This window comes from Hylobates moloch, unplaced genomic scaffold, assembly GCF_009828535.3.
Source record: "Hylobates moloch isolate HMO894 unplaced genomic scaffold, HMol_V3 SCAFFOLD_17, whole genome shotgun sequence".
NCBI lineage: Eukaryota > Metazoa > Chordata > Mammalia > Primates > Hylobatidae > Hylobates > Hylobates moloch.
In genome coordinates, this window is record NW_026652292.1 from 1,154,546 (window position 1) to 1,172,473 (window position 17,928).

At 57.6% G+C, this 17,928-nt stretch overlaps 1 protein-coding gene across 2 annotated transcripts in view; it reads right to left on the reverse strand.

Moving 5' to 3' along the window:
• Positions 1–17,928, reverse strand: part of LPCAT1 (lysophosphatidylcholine acyltransferase 1) — a 59,258-nt gene that overhangs the window by 37,633 nt on the left and 3,697 nt on the right. For both annotated transcript variants that reach the window (XM_032135348.2, XM_058430122.1), the window contains exon 2: positions 628–770. In XM_032135348.2, the coding sequence (XP_031991239.1) occupies positions 628–770 (143 nt within the window). The remainder of the gene's footprint in view (positions 1–627; positions 771–17,928) is intronic.

A 17,928-nucleotide genomic window follows, 5' to 3' on the forward strand; every position in this document is an offset into this window, starting at 1 on the left:
CAGCCGTTCCTCTCATTGCTGCTGCTCTTACATCTGGAAGACGGCCCCTCCCAGGCCCACGGCACCCGCACTAGGTCCAGCTGCCTCTGCATACGGGCCACTGAGGCGGGGACCTCCCTAGGCAGGGGGCCTGTGTCACTGTGGTGCCCTGTCACTGCAGCCCAAGAGGCTGTCCACTCACAGCCTGAGGGTCTGGGGGAGGCCACCATGGGCAGGGCCAGAGCTGAGGCGGGAGGGGCAAGGGGGCTGGCAGTCACAAAGCCAGGAGAGGGTGCCCAGAAGTCTGACTTTCGTCAGCAATAGGGAGCCCTGGCAGGTTCGGGAGCAGAGAAGGCCACGGTGTGGGGGGGTCTCTGTGCTCAAGGATGTGAAACAATGGCCGCACATCCTGTAGAGCCCTGGAAAGTGAAGCCTCAGAGCAGGACCGTGGCGGAGGTGTGGAAGACGGAGGCAGCAGGGAGGTGGCCGAGTCCCCGCTGGCAGGGGGCAGCCCTGGCGGACGCTGGGCTCAGAAGGGAAGGACGGATGGGCTAGGGTGGAGAGACACAACCCCACTGTGAGATGGGTTCCCACTGTTTGGCCGCGTGACCGCCCCCGGGAGGAGAGCACGGCACATGCGCAACTTACTTCCTCCACAGGGCCAGGGGCTGCTCGGGTTCCTTCTCCGCAGAGCCCCGGGATGCGACCAGTGCGAGGGGCCAGGCCAGCAGCATCATGGCGGCGGCAACCAGGAGCCGGACCGGGAAGAGCGTCAGTGTCATGAGGGCCACCTGCGGACAGAGGGGGGCGTTATCCAGAGGATCCATGTAGGACACCAGGCAGCTCCCCACCCGGCAGAGGCCAGCCCAGGGAGACAGCGCGCCCCGCAGAGTGGAGAGCTGGGGAGGGGCTGCAGCCGGCACACAGCTGACCAAGGCTGACCAGCACTGACCGAGGCTGACCAAGGCTGACCACTGCTGACCAGCGCTGACCAAGGCTGACTGGCACTGACCAGGGCTGACCAACACTGACCAGCACTGACCGAGGCTGACCGGTGCTGATGCTGACCAGCCCTCACCATGGCTGTGGACACTGACCAGTGCTGACTGACATGCTCCACGCCCACTGCCCGCTTCCTGCCTCCTTACTGGAGCCGCCATGCGAGTGGCTTGGGAACGACACAGTGGAGCTTCCTCCTGCAAATTCAAGGGCCACTCTGACCCACAGTACACAACCCCAGGCAGCTCCACCCACCAGGACGCACCCCCAGGCAGCTCCCCCCCCCCAGCATGCACCCCCAGGCAGCTCTGCCCCCCAGGACACACCCCCAGGCATCTCCACCCGCCAGGACGCACGCCCAGGCAGCTCCGCCCCCCAGGACGCACCCCTAGCCCCACAGGCCTCACTCAGCAGTTTCCCCTGAAATCCTTTATGTGGACATGAGAGTGCATACGCCACCCTAGACAGGTGTTGGTGACGTGGGGAGGTAGCTGGTCTGGAGTTTGCAAGGTTGGACCTCAAACCACAGAGAAGATGGCAGAATGAAGGTGTGACTTTCCAGCCAATGGAAGACCCGGCGCAGGAGAGTGGACTGGCAGGAGGGCAGGGGTGCAGGTCAATATGGGGGCTCAGGAAGGCCCCCCAAGCGAGGGCAGGCCCCCACGCCAGGGCAGGCCGAGGCTGCAGGATCCCAGGCAGCCCAGGGTCCGAGGATGGAGGTCCCTCTGGGAGGCGGACAGGACTCCGTGCAGAGGAGCCAGAGGCTTTAGGTGAGGGGAAACACCAGTCCTGAGGTGCAGGTTTTGTGCAGAGACAGAAAAGACCCAGGAGACACAGATGGCAGTTGGCTCCCCAAGCAGCAGCCATCCCTAATTTCTGATGCCTGTCATGAGAGCGCTCCCACTCTGTTTCCTTGGTTTGTCCCTAGATTCTTTTGGGTTCTCAACGGAGACAAGCATAGCCCAAGAGAAACATGCCTGCCACATGCGTCATTTTAAGTTTTCGAGTGGCCACATTTAAAGGGAATGACAATTTAATATATAGCTCATTTTGCCTGGTATATCTGAAATACCGTTTCAACACGTACTCGACGTAGAAGTTGCTACTGGCTAGTCTGCATTTTCTCACGCTGTCTTGGATGTGCAGTGTGCATTTCACTCTCACGGCTTTATGCCACCCGTGTCTCTCACCCTGACCACCAGTGGTCAGGTCAGCCTGTCGGGTACACAGATCTAGACGATGTTTGGTTTGCGAGAGATGACGACCTCTAATGTGCCTCTCCTTCCCCACTTCCGGGGGCTGCTCCTCACCCCAGCTGGGTCCCCACTTCAGCATCACGCTCGCTGCACCAAGCAACCACAAATCTGTTATCCCGCCATTGGTGACGATTGTCACTGTTCAACATCGTGTTACTGGCGTTCAGCAAACGTTCTTTACTGCTGAGAAACCTTCCCAGGCCTCATCCTCCATGAGTTTTGTTTTGCTTTAAATCATGAATGGGTGCTGAGCTTCATCAGAGGTGCTTCCTGCATCTGTGGGGAGAGCCACGCGCTGTTTCCCACTTTAATCCACTAATGTGATGCCTCACAGCCACGGTCTCTCTAATATTGAAAACTAGCTTCAGCGCTGCGCAGCTACCTGTTAGGATCATTTTTTAAAAGGAATTGCTAGGTCTGTTGGCTAACAGATGCTTGGGACTGTCACCAGCTGTTAAGTAAGACGCGCCTGTCACTTCCTCCCAGCGGCTTCCTGGTGTGGTCGCCCTATGAAACCAGCGTGCGGCCATGCCCACCGGCAGCTCCTGACCGCTGCTTCACTGTTTCCAACCCTACTGTTTAGAGTCCCTCTTTTTTCTTGGGTTGAGTTCACTGTCTTTGTCAATGAGGAAGTCTCTTCCTGGAAGCTTTTGGCATATTTTTCCCTCCCGCTACCAAGGTCTCCTCCCAGCTGCCTTTAAGATAACTGAGTCAAGTTGCCCACCACACTCTCCTTGGGTTTACACCAAGCCTGCTCTCTGGTTTCACTTCTAATGTTACCTGTGTCTGCCAAAACTTCTAAACCTACGTTGCCAGATATTTTTCTATTTTATCAATCTTCTTACAGAACCATTTCAGATTTGTTCACTCTCAGTTGTGACCTAATCATATTAATTTTGGCTCTTATTAGTTCCTCTTTCTTCTGCTTTGAATTTAGTCAAATATTCTTTTCAACTTTTTGAGGGAAAAGCCCACATCGTTATTTTCAGAAATACCTTATTTCCTGATATTCACATTTAGAACACAGCTCCCCCTAAGGACCACCTCAATTTAATTCCACAAGTCTAAGGGGCAGCCTTTTCCTTTATTTGTAAAATTTAGTTTTAAATATTTCGTCCGTTCCCATCTACTGTTACTGTTTCATATTTTGTTGCAGTGGAGGAGAGCGCAGCCTCGGCCTTCAGCCTGCCTGGTCCCGGGGCTCCAGGGCCACTGGCTGGGAAGAGGCCACTCTGGGGCGCACAAGCCTGGCTGTGCTGTTAAAGCTGACAGCTGGGCCAGGCATGGAGGCTCACATCTGTAATCCCAGCACTTTGGGAGGCCAAGGCGGGAGGATCACCTGAGGTCGGGAGTTCGAGACCAGCCTGACCAACATGGAGAAACCCCATCTCTACTAAAAATACAAAAGTAGCCGGGCGTGGTGGTGCATGCCTGTAATCCCAGCTACTCTGGAGGCTGAGGCAGGAGAATCACTTGGACTCGGGAGGCAGAGGTTGTGGTGAGCTGAGATCGCGCCATTGCGCTCCAGCCTGGGGAACAAGAGTGAAACTCCGTCCTCCCAAAAAAAAAAAAAAAAAGCCGACAGTAAGTTACTGGGTAAGTTTCTTCTTCCCATAAACTGTTCTTAGAACCTGTTGCCTCCCCGTGCAGACGCCATGAAGTAGTGACAACCAGCACTAAGAGAAGTCTCAGGAAGTTCCCCACTGTGACCTGCGGCCATGGCAGCCTCTGCCCACAGTCTGCTTCACTCCACCTCTGGCACTGCAGCCAATTCTGCTACAACACTGCTTCCACCACAGAGAGTGGAATAAAATCACAGTAACCCATGGGGTTCCTGAAACAGCACCAACTGCCAGGCCATTCCATATGGGACAGCCCACTGCGAAAGGCTCCGGGGCTGGGGGAGCAGCGCCCCATCCCCAAACAACATGGGGCATGAATGAGCCCTGGATGGGGGGAGGCCCCACCTGCATCCCGGATAGTCAGGCTGCTGGTTCCTTAGCACATGGGGTTCGCTGGGCCAGCCAGTGGGGGAATGCACTGTGTGACCACGTGACCCTCGGCCCATGCACCCCCGCGCCTGCTCCTGTGCACATAGGGAAGACTGGGCGACCACCTGAGCCTCGACTTATACATCCCTGCACCTGCTCCTTCGTGCACAGATAGACTGCATCACCACCTGACCCTCGCCCCACACATCCATGCATCCATGCACCTGCTGCTTCATGCACAGGGAGGACTGTGTGAACAAGTGACCCTCTGCAACAGCTCCTTCCTGTAAGGGAAAGAATGCCTGACCACGTGACCCTCCCCACCCGTCAGTGCACCTGCTCCTCTTGGTGTCCCAGAAGACTGCATGACCATGTGACCCTCAGCCCACGCATCCTTGTGCCTGCTCGTGGTGCACCAGGGAATGCGGCCCGTGCTTCTGAGCTTAGCGGCAACAAGGAGAGGGGCCTGTGGGCCACAGGTGCAATCGCTGACCCTCGGCAAACAGGGCTGATGAGTGGAGGGTGGAGAGGGAACATGGCCAGGGAGGAGCTCCCCAGGCCTCCGGCAGATGGGGAGGGTGTGGCTCTGCTCTGCAGTGCTGTGAAAACTGCTTGGAGAGGGGCCTCTGGGAGCGTGGGTAGGAGGAGCAGCAGTGCTCATGGTGAAGAGCTGGGCATCTCCACCGCTCTGCCTTCACTTCGCCCAGCTCTGGGCCTGTGCGCTCTTTCTCTGCCAGGCTCGGCCCGCCCACAGGAGCCAGGAGCCCTTACCGAGGAGAACAGGACTTGGGTGACTGCTGTGGCTCCTACCAGAAGCTTCTATGACCCTGCACCTTCTGCCCACCTGTCTCCTCCAGCCTCAGGCCCACCCACTGGGATCCCTCCATTCCTCATGCCCCCACGCCGTGGTGCAGATGGGTCTGGATGGGCTCTAGCCCCCCGGGAGATGCCAGTATGGCAGAGCTGCAGAGAGAGAAGCTGGCTGGGGCAGCTACGGCAGCCAAGCCCCTCAGCGCTGGTGGGGGTGGCCAAGGGAGGTGCTGAGTAGGCAAAGAAATTCTTAGAAAATCCTGGCTAGACCAGAAACTCCCAGAACAAAGGCCCTCTAAGGAAAGGGGCCTGGCCGTGCGGTCTCCCAGGCAGCGTCGCTGGAGACTCAGGTCACTAAAGTGGAGGCACCGGGCACAGCCATTCCTCCCCGAGACAGCTTTGCAGTGTCCACTGAGAGCAAGTGTGCGTTTACAGACCTGCAGCCACAGGGACACCTGGCAGAGAGGGCAGGTGTCTCTTCTCCTCACCCAAGCAAGGCCCAGCACCCTGGCTCAGAGGCTTCCACAGAAGCCCCCTTGGCACCTTCACCAGAGGCAGCAGGGGCAGCAAGCGGAACCAAGACGTCACTGCATGTCGTAGACAGGCATAAGCGGGCTGCCGCATGGACAAGGCGGGCAGCCATGGGGAGCCGGAGCAGCCTCCAGGCAGTGTGGCCAGAGGCTGAATGCGGGGAGGGGGAGGGACTCAGAGAGGAGAACACGGACCACGCTCCAGGTCACCATAGGTCAGGCCTCCACGCGGCAGCCAACTGGGGAGGACACTGGACGCCTGCAGATGCTGAGACCTGCAACCTGGCGCTCCCAAGACAAGCTGTTGATGGCTGTGGACCGGCTGTCACCATAGGACCCTGATCACCCTGAGAAATGCCAGTTGGAGGAAGCAATATGGTCACCCTGTACGTGAGCCATAAGTGAGGGTTTATAGCATAATCCTAATGGGGAACTTTGTCTGAAGTCTGAGGCTGAGTTACTTAAACTATTTGAAAGTTGGCTATGATAAACCAAGGTGTCCAGGCAGTGACCTGCCCACATGCATGGAGAGCTTTGGTGCAGACTGCGGCCGCTAAATGCCACTTCCCAGCAGAAGGCCCAGGGCTCCTCAGCCAGGCTTGCTCCACGTCACCGGTGGGAAATGCAGAGATGAAGACGCGACAGCATGGCACAGCCCACATCAGGGAAGCTGGCAGGGGCCGGACGCGGGGGCTCACGCCTGCAGTCCCAGGAGCATGGCGCAGCCCAAATCAAGGAAGCTGGCAGAGGCTCACATTCTGAGGGCTGGCTCGAGACCTAACCAGCTCACACACACTCACGTGACAGGGGTCCAGCAGCAGCCAATGCCAAGCCTGGTGCAGGAGTAGCACAGCAGACCAGTGGGGACTGACCCTCTCTAGGTCTAGATGCAACCACCAGCTTCCAGAAAACCCCAACGACAACAAGGAGATGCAATCAATCAGAAAATGCAAAGAACTCCACAAAACACAGCCCAAATCCATTGCAGCAAACAAGGAGGAGCTGGAGGACCCTCCTGATCCACATGCACCAGAGGCCCGAGGGAGCTCGTTCACCCCTCCAGCTTGTGGGGACACAGAAGGTGCCATCTATTGATCCGGAGGGGGTCCTTGGCAGACACTGAATCTGCCGACATCTTGGACTTCAGCCTCCAGAATGGTGAGAAATCCGTGTCTGCTGTTTAGGAGCCACCTCGTCTGTGGTCCTTTGTGACTGCAGCCGCGTCAAGCAGGGCAGGTGCAGCGGGAGTGTACGTGACCCCGGTCTGGCCACACACCGTCATTCTCCGGGCTGGGGGAGAGGTCCCAGGCCCACTGTATTATCACTGCTTTGGTGTTCTGGGTTGAATTTTGCCCCCCTTTCCCAATTCCTTTGATGTCCTGACCCCCAGGACTCCAGAGGGTGACTGTATTTGGAGATAGGACCCTTACAGAGGTGATGAAGGTAGAATGAGATCATCTGGGGGCCCTGAGCCAACCTGCCTGGTGTCCTTATAAGAAGAGATGAGGACACAGACACCCAGGGAGGGGCGGCCTTCTGAGGACGCAGGGAGAAGGCGCCATCTGTAAGCTCAGGAGAGGCCTCAGGAGGAACTCGGTCTCGGACTCCAGCCCCCAGGATGGTGAGAGAACAATGTCTGTGGTTTAAGCCCGGTCTGAGGCACTTTATTATGGAAGCCTGAGCTGAGAAAGACATTTGACACGTTTGAAATTTCCCATGATAAAAAGTATAAAAGTGATGACTCTTGGTTTAAATGTAAACAAGGCCATCCAAATATTGGCCTGGAACTCTCTGGAAGTCTCTGAGTGAAGGCGCCGGTGGTCACAATGCCCAGGCCCAGGCTCTCTGATGTCAGGCAGCTGGCAAACCCCTCCCTCGTCTCTGCCAAGGCCACCAGGGCCGTAAGCAGCCCCAGGCCCCAGCATCACCAGGCCCCAGCATCACCCGGCGTTTCACAATCAGTGCTGAACCCAAAGACACGAGGTCTCCAGAGAACATGTGGTCCCTCTCGTGTGCACTCACACCATCGCGGTGCCTGGCAGGGGTGCTGCGGTGAGGCCCACCAGGCGCAGTGATGCTGCGGCCCCTCCGAGTCCACTTGTTGGAGGTATCACATTGCAGGGCCCCAGCCAGTGAAGGGTTCCAATGCACCTGCAACAAGGCAGGGGTGCAGGGGAGGCTGCCCAAAGGACGGGGCCCAGAGACTCAAAGGACGTGGGGCTGCGTTACCCCGCACAGGGGGCCGGGGCAGCTGCTCAGTGCCAGATACTCCAAGCTCTACGGTTAGCGCAGTGGAGGCAGCTCACAGGAATGCTCCCTCCTGAAGGTGCATCCCAATGTTGCTGTTTTAATTCTGGGGAGAAAATTATCCCGATTCCACAGGATATGTGACAGTGCACTTGCAAATCCACGAAAGAATGTTCACTCCTCCCACGGTGAGAGGGCGAGCGGCAGCACACACAGGCGCCTGCTGTCCAAGGTCTAATTTTCTTTTGCTTTTTCCTTTTAGAGAAAGAACAACTTTTGAAAACACAGCAGTTCTCTCAGGCATCCCGCTGGACGGAGCCGGCACTTCCATCAGCAAACACCACCAGCCCGCCCTCAGCATCTGAGAGCTGGAGGGAGCTTCGAGAATCACCAACTCCCATCCAGCACCCACAGACACAAACCGAGCAAGGCAGCGGCAGGAAACGCCCTCCTTTTCTGTCTCCCCAATCACCAAAACACCTTTATTCATATAACATGCCTTCTGGTCCAAACCAAACGCTGCATTCAAATACGGAATCAGCAATCACACCCACAATGAATTCTCATAGTTACGATACTAAAAGCAGACACAAAATGTGAAAAACTGGCCCTGTGAACTGTTGCTATAGACTCTCTCTCCACACACAACCGCTCTTACCTTTGGAGCCCGAGGCACGGTACACACCCCAGGCGCTACAGATCCCAGGTAAGACCTGCAGGAGGAGGGAAGGGCTGCCAGGAGCGCAGGCCACATCGCGGGGATGGTTTCACCGGGAGGAACATTTTATGTTTACTGGGTATTCCCATTTCTGTTTGCGTAATTTGCTCATTTATATAAATGTATATACATCTTTTGCCAAATTTATGGTGGGTTTGTCTTTTTCTCACCTCTGTGAACACCCATTGTCTCCTTGACCTTAGATTTCAGTGGGTCACACTCTGGAGCTTTTCACCCCCACCCCACGTGACTGCAGGAGGATCTGCGCCTCCCTGCAGGAACCCCTCTCCCCCAGAGCCCGTGCTTACTGCTATCTATAAAGCTGTTTCTTCTTCGCTCTCCCACTCAAATCTAAAATTAAATATAGCTTTTCTAAAACTGAACTATTTTTCTTTTCAAACCCTCAACCAGCCGCACCGCCTCCTGCCGCTGTCATCTCTACTCCACCGTCCTCACCAGAACCCTCGGCACCGTCACCTACCCGAGGCTCTCGCCTGCGAGATGACAAGTGTGTTCAGTAATTCCCTTTGAATTTGCAAATCGGGCCCGCAGTCCCACAGCACAGTGATTCTCCTAGACCACTCTATTTACCATTTTCAACCCACTGCAGTCCCCAGGCATCTTACGAGGATGCTGCACGGTATTGAATGGGATCAAAGCCAGTCTGGTCTTGGCCATGTCTAAACCATGACACCCTGTGACTGGGGAACCCCCATCAACACCCAACCAGCTCCCCTGTGAGCCAGCTTCCGGGATACAGGGAAGGCCCTGGGACCGTTGGCACCAGCGTAGTCACTGGGACTGGATGGTATCATGCAGGTAGCACCCTGGGGGGACACCAACGCTGCCTGGGCCACGGTGCTGCATCCGTGGGACACTGGAACATGACCTGGAGGGCAGGCACTGGAGGAGCATGTGGTGTCTCTGGAGCAGGGGCCGCTGCTGGAGGGCAGGCGGGCCTGGAGGAGTGCAGTGTCTCTGGAGCAGGGGCCGTTCTCCGCAGCGTGGGTGGAGCCTGTCTCCCATGGCTTCTGCAGGCCCTGGTTAGTCCTGCTTTCTGGAAACAGCCATGGGGGAGCACACCTTCCTCCTGCGGGGCATCCCCACCAGCGTCTGAGGGGCACTGGCTCCGAGAAAACCCTGGGCCCCTAGGACAGCACTGAGGCCCCATATCCCAGCAAGCAGAGACCAGGGAGTCACTGCGGTCACTCGCTCATGCCCACGCAGGCCTTTCTGTGGATCTCCACACGCAGCACCTCCGACCGCGACCGCACTTGCACCTGGGCTCACGGTTGGCTCTGCGGGGTTGGCCTCCCCGGCGAGCGCTGTTTGCTGGTGGTGTTTGCTGATGGAAGTGCCGGCTCACCCTCCGTGGGGACGCACCTGCTCACCTCGCTCACCCTCCGTGGGGATGCACCTGCTCACCTCACTCACCCTCCGTGGGGATGCACCTGCTCACCTCGCTCACCCTCCGTGGGGATGCACCTGCACGCCTCACTCACTCTCCGTGGGGATGCACCTGCACGCCTCACTCACTCTGCCATCAGGACACTGCTTGAATTCCTCTCTTGAACACAGAGCTGCTTCCAGCAGACAGGGTCAGAGAACAGCCAGGGAATCCCTGAGTGGGATCAGGCCACTCCAGTCTCGGTTGGCGAGGAACCGAGCCCCTCCAGGAGGGAGGTCCATCCAGCAGCCTCATGCATCTGCACAGCAAAGCTGGGCATCGTCCTCTGCTCCCAAATGGTGGCACCCTCCTGCTTTCCACTCGGCAAACAACCCCAAGGAGGCGGCCTCATGGCTGGGGCACGCTGTGTTGAGCTGCGGCCCCAGCTGTCCCTAAGCCCCGTGGCTTGGGAGGAGCATCACTTCCCAGTCTCAGCGGGTGTCTGGAGGGTGGGCTGGGCTCTGCTGAGGCCAGGCAAGGAGGCTCCACCTGGGCAGCCCCACATCACCACCAGGACACAGCAGGTGGCAGAAGGCGTACCACGCTTAGAGCCCTGCTCCTTTGCCAGTACAGTGAGCCCCACGGCCACCCGGAGAGGGCCTGGCAGGCACAGTAGTCTGAGCTCCTGCGTGGGGTGCGGCCCCGTGAATGGCAGTGGGGCTATATGCTGACAGGCAGGCCCTCCAATCGGGAAGATATGGAGCCACTGGGCCGGCCACACCCGCCTTCGGAGTCACTGTCAGCTCAGCATCATCATCCCACAGAGGCTCACAGGGTCACACGGCCCCGGCCCAACAGCAGCCCCACACTACAGCCTCCCTCTCACTCTATCCTTGAAGCACCCAGTGTCTGTGCTTCTCGTAGAATCAAGGGCCATAGACCCTCAACATCTGGGGCAAACACCCTGCAGTCACCGGAGAAGACACAGCCTGCTGAAGTGCCCATGGGGGGGCCGCATCTCAGACTTTTAACCTTGTGTACTACAAATGCAGATTCCTGGACACCTTGTAACCTTTGGAGTGAGGCTGTGCCCTGTGGGCTGGCTCCCTCAAGCCCTGGTTCACACCCGTGATGCCAGCAAAGGGCACGGTGCTCACACACTGGTGCTGCTGGTAAGTAACTAGTAAAAAGGTGTGTGAAAGAAAACAGGTTTACTCATTCTGCAGACACTTCCTGAGAGCCTGCGATGTGTACTCTGGACAAATGGTGTCCAGGTGCAGGGAGAACGAGACCGATGGAGACTGCAGCACCACCTGGCTCAGATGGCACAGGTGCAGCCCGTGTAAAGATGGCACACACAGGCGTCCAGGTGTGGGCCTGCAGGAAAAGGGCATGGGGTGGGGGTGCAAGCTCACCTGAGAAATCAGGAGTAGAGAGTGCAGAGCCCCACGGAGGGAGGGCCCAGGCAGGGTGGTTACGTGAGCATCACAGCCGATGCCCCAGTTCCTGCTTCAAGATGACCGACGGCAGGCAGGTGCCGGAGCTGCTCCTCTGGTCCCCAGGCTGGCCTCCGGGTCCTGCCCACACACTCTCCCGGACAGTCCTCATGCCTCCTCACCCGCAAAGCTCTGCACAAATCCCTCTTCCCTGAAGTTTTTGGGACTCCCCAGCCAGAGTTCTTCCCTCTGATCCCTACATATGAGGTCCCCCATGTCCCACCTGCAGCCCCACCCTCTAGAGGTGAGATTCCACGGCAATCCAGGCTGCAGGCTGGGAGGCCCTTCCATCGCTGCCTGGTCACCCTGAGGGCTCAGCTCCTGCAGGGCCTGGCTCACAGCAGGTGCTCGCAAGAAGAATACAGGAGGGAAGGGAGCAGAAACTCAGAAGTGTAAGCTTCTGGGCTGCACACGTTCCACTGCGGGAATAGGCTAAGCTTCAAAAGCAGAAACTGGCTGCAGATTCCTATTTGGAGGCTGCAGGGACTCGGTTACACCTGACCTATTTCCACAGGCTCTCGCCCGTGGGGCAGGACACCCTGTGATTACATTTCCTCGGAAGGCAGCCTTCAAGGCACCAAGCTCCCACGTGCAGAAACGGGCCCTGGAGGTGGGAGCCCCAGGAGCCATGGAGAAGCTCCAATGAGAACGGGGCCAGATGGGCAGCCCGAGAGCAGGACCCCCACCACCAGCGGCTGGGGAGAGGCTGGAGATGCCAGGGCCCTCCTGGGAGGCACCAACTTAGTCCTCCAGGCCGAGGGGAGGAGAAGCACAGGAGATGCTGGGCACAAGGGGCCCCGCACAGGCCAGGCACAGGGAGGCCCCAGCCTCATCTGCCCAGTGAGCGATATCCAAAAACAACAAACGGGGTCCAAATGCCAGTGCTGCAGCCACAGCAGCACGAGGGGCCATCGCAGGTGCACGGGCCACACAGCTTCACAGGGCAGAGCCAGGCCAAGCACTCGCGGTGAAAGGCAGCCTGTTTCTTCAGTACTGTTCCTTCAACAGGTCATTCCCGAGCCCCAGGCTGTGTCCCAGGACACTGGGGGTCTGCTCCGCACTGGGGGACTCAAAAGTCCAGACGGGGCCCACAGGTGGTCAAGTGAACCAAACGCCCCACATTCCTGACCCCCAGGTGCACGTTTTGCACATTTTAATTCCGAGGTTGGGAATGCACCCTACACCGCCAGGTACGCCACCAGGCCGAGGTTTACAGCAGCATTTCGCTCTGTTGGTGTCTGAGGACCTCAGGGGCTGTGGACCATGCAGGCACTGCAGACAGTGACACATCCTGGGGGCTCAGGAGAAGCAGGCTCTTGGGATCATTCCAACAAAAAGGTCCACCCGCGTGCTCCGCCAGGACCCCGCCTTCCACCTCCAGCCAAAACAGGACCTTTATGCATACGTCGGAACTGCACCTCCCCTCAAGGGACCCTTCCCCAAGGCAGCACGCTACCCATTCAGCCCAGGCCGTGAGACAGACCCTCCCGGGCTGTGGCTTAGGGAAACGCCAATCTCCCCGGACCTCCTGCGTGGTCTGAGTAAAAAGAATCCTGAAATTCAAGATCCCTGGCATTTCTAGCTGCTTGCATTTGCGTAACAAACATCTGCAGAAAGCCAGTGGGGCCCTGGTGGAGAGCACCTCCCAAGCCCCCTGTGGTGGGAGCCCCACCCCCAGCACATCCTGCATCAGGGGATCCTGCCCGGCCCATCCTACTCTCAACTGGCTGCAGATACGGGGAGCCCCCAGCACATCCTGGCCCAAGCCCTCGAACGCTGCAGGAGCCCCCAGCCTGCCCTGTACACCCTGCCCCACACTACCCGCAGATACAGGGAACCCCCAGAACATCTTGGCCCCACCCCCTGGCCTGCCCTGCACTATCTACAGATACTGGGACCCTCCCCCACCTCCCACTGCCACCCACACAGAACATCCTGGCCTAAGTCCCACCCCCTTAGCTGCAGGAGCCCCCGGCCTGCCCTGTACACCCTGCTCCACACTACGGCAAATACAGGGGGCCCCCTGGAACATCCTGGCTCACTCCCACGAGCTGCAGGAGTGCCTCTGTCCCCACAATTCTGGGTCTGTGCCACCATCTCCAGGGAGCCCACTAGGCACATCCTGGCCCTGTCCCCGGATGTGGGAGACCCTCCACCCAGGACATCCTGCTCCCCCCAGCGGCAGGGAGCCCCTGGCCCACCGGTAACGTCTGTGAGGCAAGGCTGACCCCTGGTGCTGGCCAGTGGGTAGAACGGGAGTGGGCAGGGGCTGTGGGCCCTGGCAAGTATGTCCACTCCTCTGAGTGCAGGGAGGGACAGAGGTGACCAGCCTGACATGCAGCTGTGGACAGAGGGGGAGGGCTGCTGGGGGCTGGAGGCCACTGCCCAGTGGCAGTTGTGGGGGAGGCAGAAATGACCTGATCGCTCTAAGGTGAGGGAGAGGAGCGCCCACTCTTCACAGAGACTTCCCCACAGGCACGGGCGCCACGTGGTCCTGGGGCCACTGAGCGGGCAAAGACAGCCTGGCACAGGGACAGGACAGGTCTAGTCTGGGATGTGCTGAGCTTGATGGATGCACGGGACCCATGAGGATGTCACAGTGATAACTCACATGGCACACAGGTGACCATGACTCTTCCCTGACGGGGACAATGACTCACTGCTGCAGAAAGGCGGCTCTAACCCCTCCAGGGTAGCCTAGGAGAGCAAACAGACTCCACTCTAAAGAGCCCAGGCATTCCGCGCTGATCCACACCTGCCCAGCCCGGCGGCATCCCCACTGTCTGTGCTTGGACACCAGCCCTCCCCGGCTCCAGGGCCCTTGCCCTCCAGTACCTTGGCCCAGCCTTGGTTCTACCCCAAAGGTTTTGAAATATTTAGAATTGGGAGAGAGACTGTTTTCTTTCTTTCCTTTTTTTTTTCAAGCTTGTACGTGGCAAATATCTTTTAAGAGGAAATAACTCACTCCTCTGGCTCTAAGAGGGAAGCATGAAATTCAAGAGTAAAATCAAGGCTTGGAAAAGGCTACTGTCCCCAGGTACCAGCCCCCACCCCGGCAGTGCCTCCCCACACAGGGGACGAGGGGACAGGGGACGAGGTTGGAGGGCCACCAGTCACAGCAGAGGAAAGACCTCACTGAGGGAAGCTGGGAGCTGACTGTGCTGTAAGTTCAAGAACAGCACCTCACCTTTAACACACCTAAGATCACGCTGCCGGAACATGGCTGAGAAGCCAGGGATGCATCGGTTTTAATACAGCAAAAAGTATCCCCCAGAGTTGCAAAAGGACGTGGGTTTCAGAGGGACAAACACTGATCACATTAGAAAATAATGTTATTTCCAAACACAAGCCTCGCATCATGCTTTTTTCCCTGGGCTCATTTTCAAAATGATTCACATCTGGATTAAAGGTTTACACTGGAAATGCTGGAAACACTAACCGGGAATGGTAAGCATGTCCCAGCACCCACAGGAGGCCCACGGGACTGGGAGGGGACGGTCGCGGCTCCTGGCCATTCTGGGAACCATGGCACTTTTGTCATGGGCTGCGTGGGGATGAGGGCCCTGGAAACAGGAAGGGGAAGATCAGGAGGGCTCCTCCTGCAGCCTGTGTGTCAGAGGCAGGGACATGGCTTAGCAAGACGGGTGACCTCGTGGAAGCCTAGCTTGGACACTCCCAACCAGTCAGGCCCAAGCAGTACAGCACAGGGCGCCTTCTCAGACAAGAGCAGTGAGAGGGAGCGGTGAGAGGGAGCGGGACAGGGAGCCACGTTCTCCACTGCCTGGGCCCTCCCAGCACTCGAGGGAGCTCTGCCCCTGCGGGCACAGGGGGCACCGGGCATGGGCCAGACACCCAGCAAGTGTGGTAGTCGAGCCCCACGCCCGGCTCCTGCAGCAGGGCTCCTGGGTGGCCACTTTTTCAGGCACAAAATCCTAACATGTTTATATGAGAAATAGCTAATTCAACTGCAAAAAAAAATCAATGTTAGGAAGAAATGATTTAAATGAAATGGAAGCAAGTAGTGACCACAGCTTGACATTTTCTAAAGACTACAGTCCATCTAGGAACAGAGGCCACGTGTGAAATTCAAGAGTAAAATCAAGGTTTGGAAAAGGTCGCTGTTCCCAGACAGGAACCCCCATCCCTGGCAGTGCCTCCCCACACAGGGGACAAGGGGACAAGGGGACGAGGTCGGAGGGCTCGGGAGAGCTGCATCCGGAATGCATCTGAACGCAGCTGTGGGCCGCCTGCCTCCTCTTACCAAAGAAAGTGGACATCAGAGACGAAGCGTTTGCGAAGTTTGACGACGGCTCACATGGACTAACGCGGAAGTGAACCCGCAGGGCTGACGGACGCCTCAGGGTTCTCACCCCACTCAGAGCACGGCCCTGCGGCCTCTCTCGAGCCCACCCACTCCTGACCCTGGGTCCCACAGGGTGGGGGGATGCACCGTGGCCCCATGCATGGGATGAAGGGCCTGGGCCGGGTGACTGGCTGGACGCCTTCCAGAGGAAAGGCAATGCGTGGTTTAAAGCGGAAAAAAACACAGCTGGAAAAAAAAAGAGAAAAATGTAAGACAGAGCTGATGCCTTACCCCAGGTTGCTTGTCCCGGGCATAGTAAAAACTTTTTTTCTTTTTCTTTTTTGAGACAGAGTCCCGCTCAGTCGCCCAGGCTGGAGTGCAGTGGCGCGATCTCTGCTCACTGCAAGCTCTGCCTCCTGGGTTCACGCCATTGTCCTGCCTCAGTCTCTCGGGTGGCTGGGACTACAGGCGCCTGCCACCGTGCCTGTCTAATTTTTTGTATTTTTAGTAGAGACGGGGTTTCACCGTGTTAGCCAGGATGGTCTCAAACTCCCGACCTCACGATCCGCCCGCCTTGGCCTCCCAAAGTGCTGGGATTACAAGCGTGAGCCACGGCGCCCAGCCCACAGTAAAAACTTAAAATGCACCTGCTGCGGCCAGCACCGACCATGGCTGTGAACAGCAAGCAGAGGCAGGAGCAGAACCCACATGGCCTCGTGTTCCAGTGGGAGGAAGGAGCGGCCCCGAGCGCCAATGACGATAGGGGGCCAGACCCAGGCAAGAGGCCAGCATCATTCTGAAATGCGTAAAAACATGTGCTCCTTTAGAGTTCCGGAGCCACGACCACAGGCGGTGAAGTAGGCGCCCTGGGTGTCACCTCCTGTCTGGGAATGGGAAGGTGTTGTCTCACTTGGGCTGATGTGCGAGAGGAACTGTGCCTGCAGGAAGCGTGCAGAGCAGGGTGCATGTGTGGGGGAAGAAAGCAGCTCCCATGGCTCACGCCAGCCTGGCGTCCTGAAACAGACCCAGAAGCTGCAAAGTTATAAAAGTTGGCACAGATGTGTGCTAACAATATAAGATAAAGGGCTCTTTCTCACGATGAAACAGGAGTGCAAAGGCAGTGTCCGTTTAAGACGAGCTTTGGGTCACAATCACGGGCTTCTGCGTGAAACTGATGGTGCTTTGCTGTCAGCTGTAAAACAAAACTATGTGCTTCTGTGTGTATGTGGGTATGCTTATGTGGATGTTTGTGTACACTGGCACGTATATGCGTGTGTATGCACTTACGTATATGTGTGTATGCGTGTGTGTACACACATATTCTCATACACACACTCAGAAACCCAAGTTTTAGGACAGCACGCTACAAAAAATGAAAAGTAAAGTCTTCTCCAATTTTGAATCCCCCTTCCCATTTTGCAAAGTTAATCACGACTAAGTTTCATGAGTGCGTCATTCGGAAAATTAGACAGGATTACAGGAACACTCTCAATGACTTTGAGAAAAAAGCCAGTTCCCTAAGGTCAGGGCTCCTTGTGAGGTGAGGGCAGACATCCATGCTAAGCCAGCCCATGCTGCCCTCCCTGCCTGGGAGACGGCACATTACCTGGGCCCCTGTGTCCTCACCTGTGCTTCCTGGGGCAAAGGATGACAGTGACCAGAGGCGAGGACGTGGGAAAATGACCCTTGGGCCTCTACTGGGCCAAAACAGTTGGCACCATCACACCCAGGTCATCAGAAGGCAGCTGGGGGCCAGGGGCCTGGCACCATCTCCAAGGCCTCTGAGGCATCCAGGGAGGGAGCAGGCCCTGTACAGCCCTGGCCTTCTCCACCCTCCCCAAGGGACAAGCACTGTCCTGCACAACCTCCACAGGGCGTGGCTGCCCTCTGCTCCAGCCGGGTACACTGCCCAGGGCTCCTTGGCCCACCCCACCCCTCCACACCCACTGCCCGGCACTGGGGCTGAGCGAAGAGCCAGTCTTACTGAATCCAGGCAGGCAGCACTCAGGGACCCAGTGGGCAGCAGGAGCAGCTCGGAGAAGCTTGAGGAACCCCCATCCCCGTGCATGTGTGCCTAGAGGGCACCAAGGGTCAAGAACACACTGCAAACACAGCCATCCACGTGAGGAGCCCGGCAAGGTGTGCAGGCACACGAATTCCTGCTCTGCAGTGGCCACACTGGACTCAGGAGCGAGGCTGAGAGGGCGGAGTC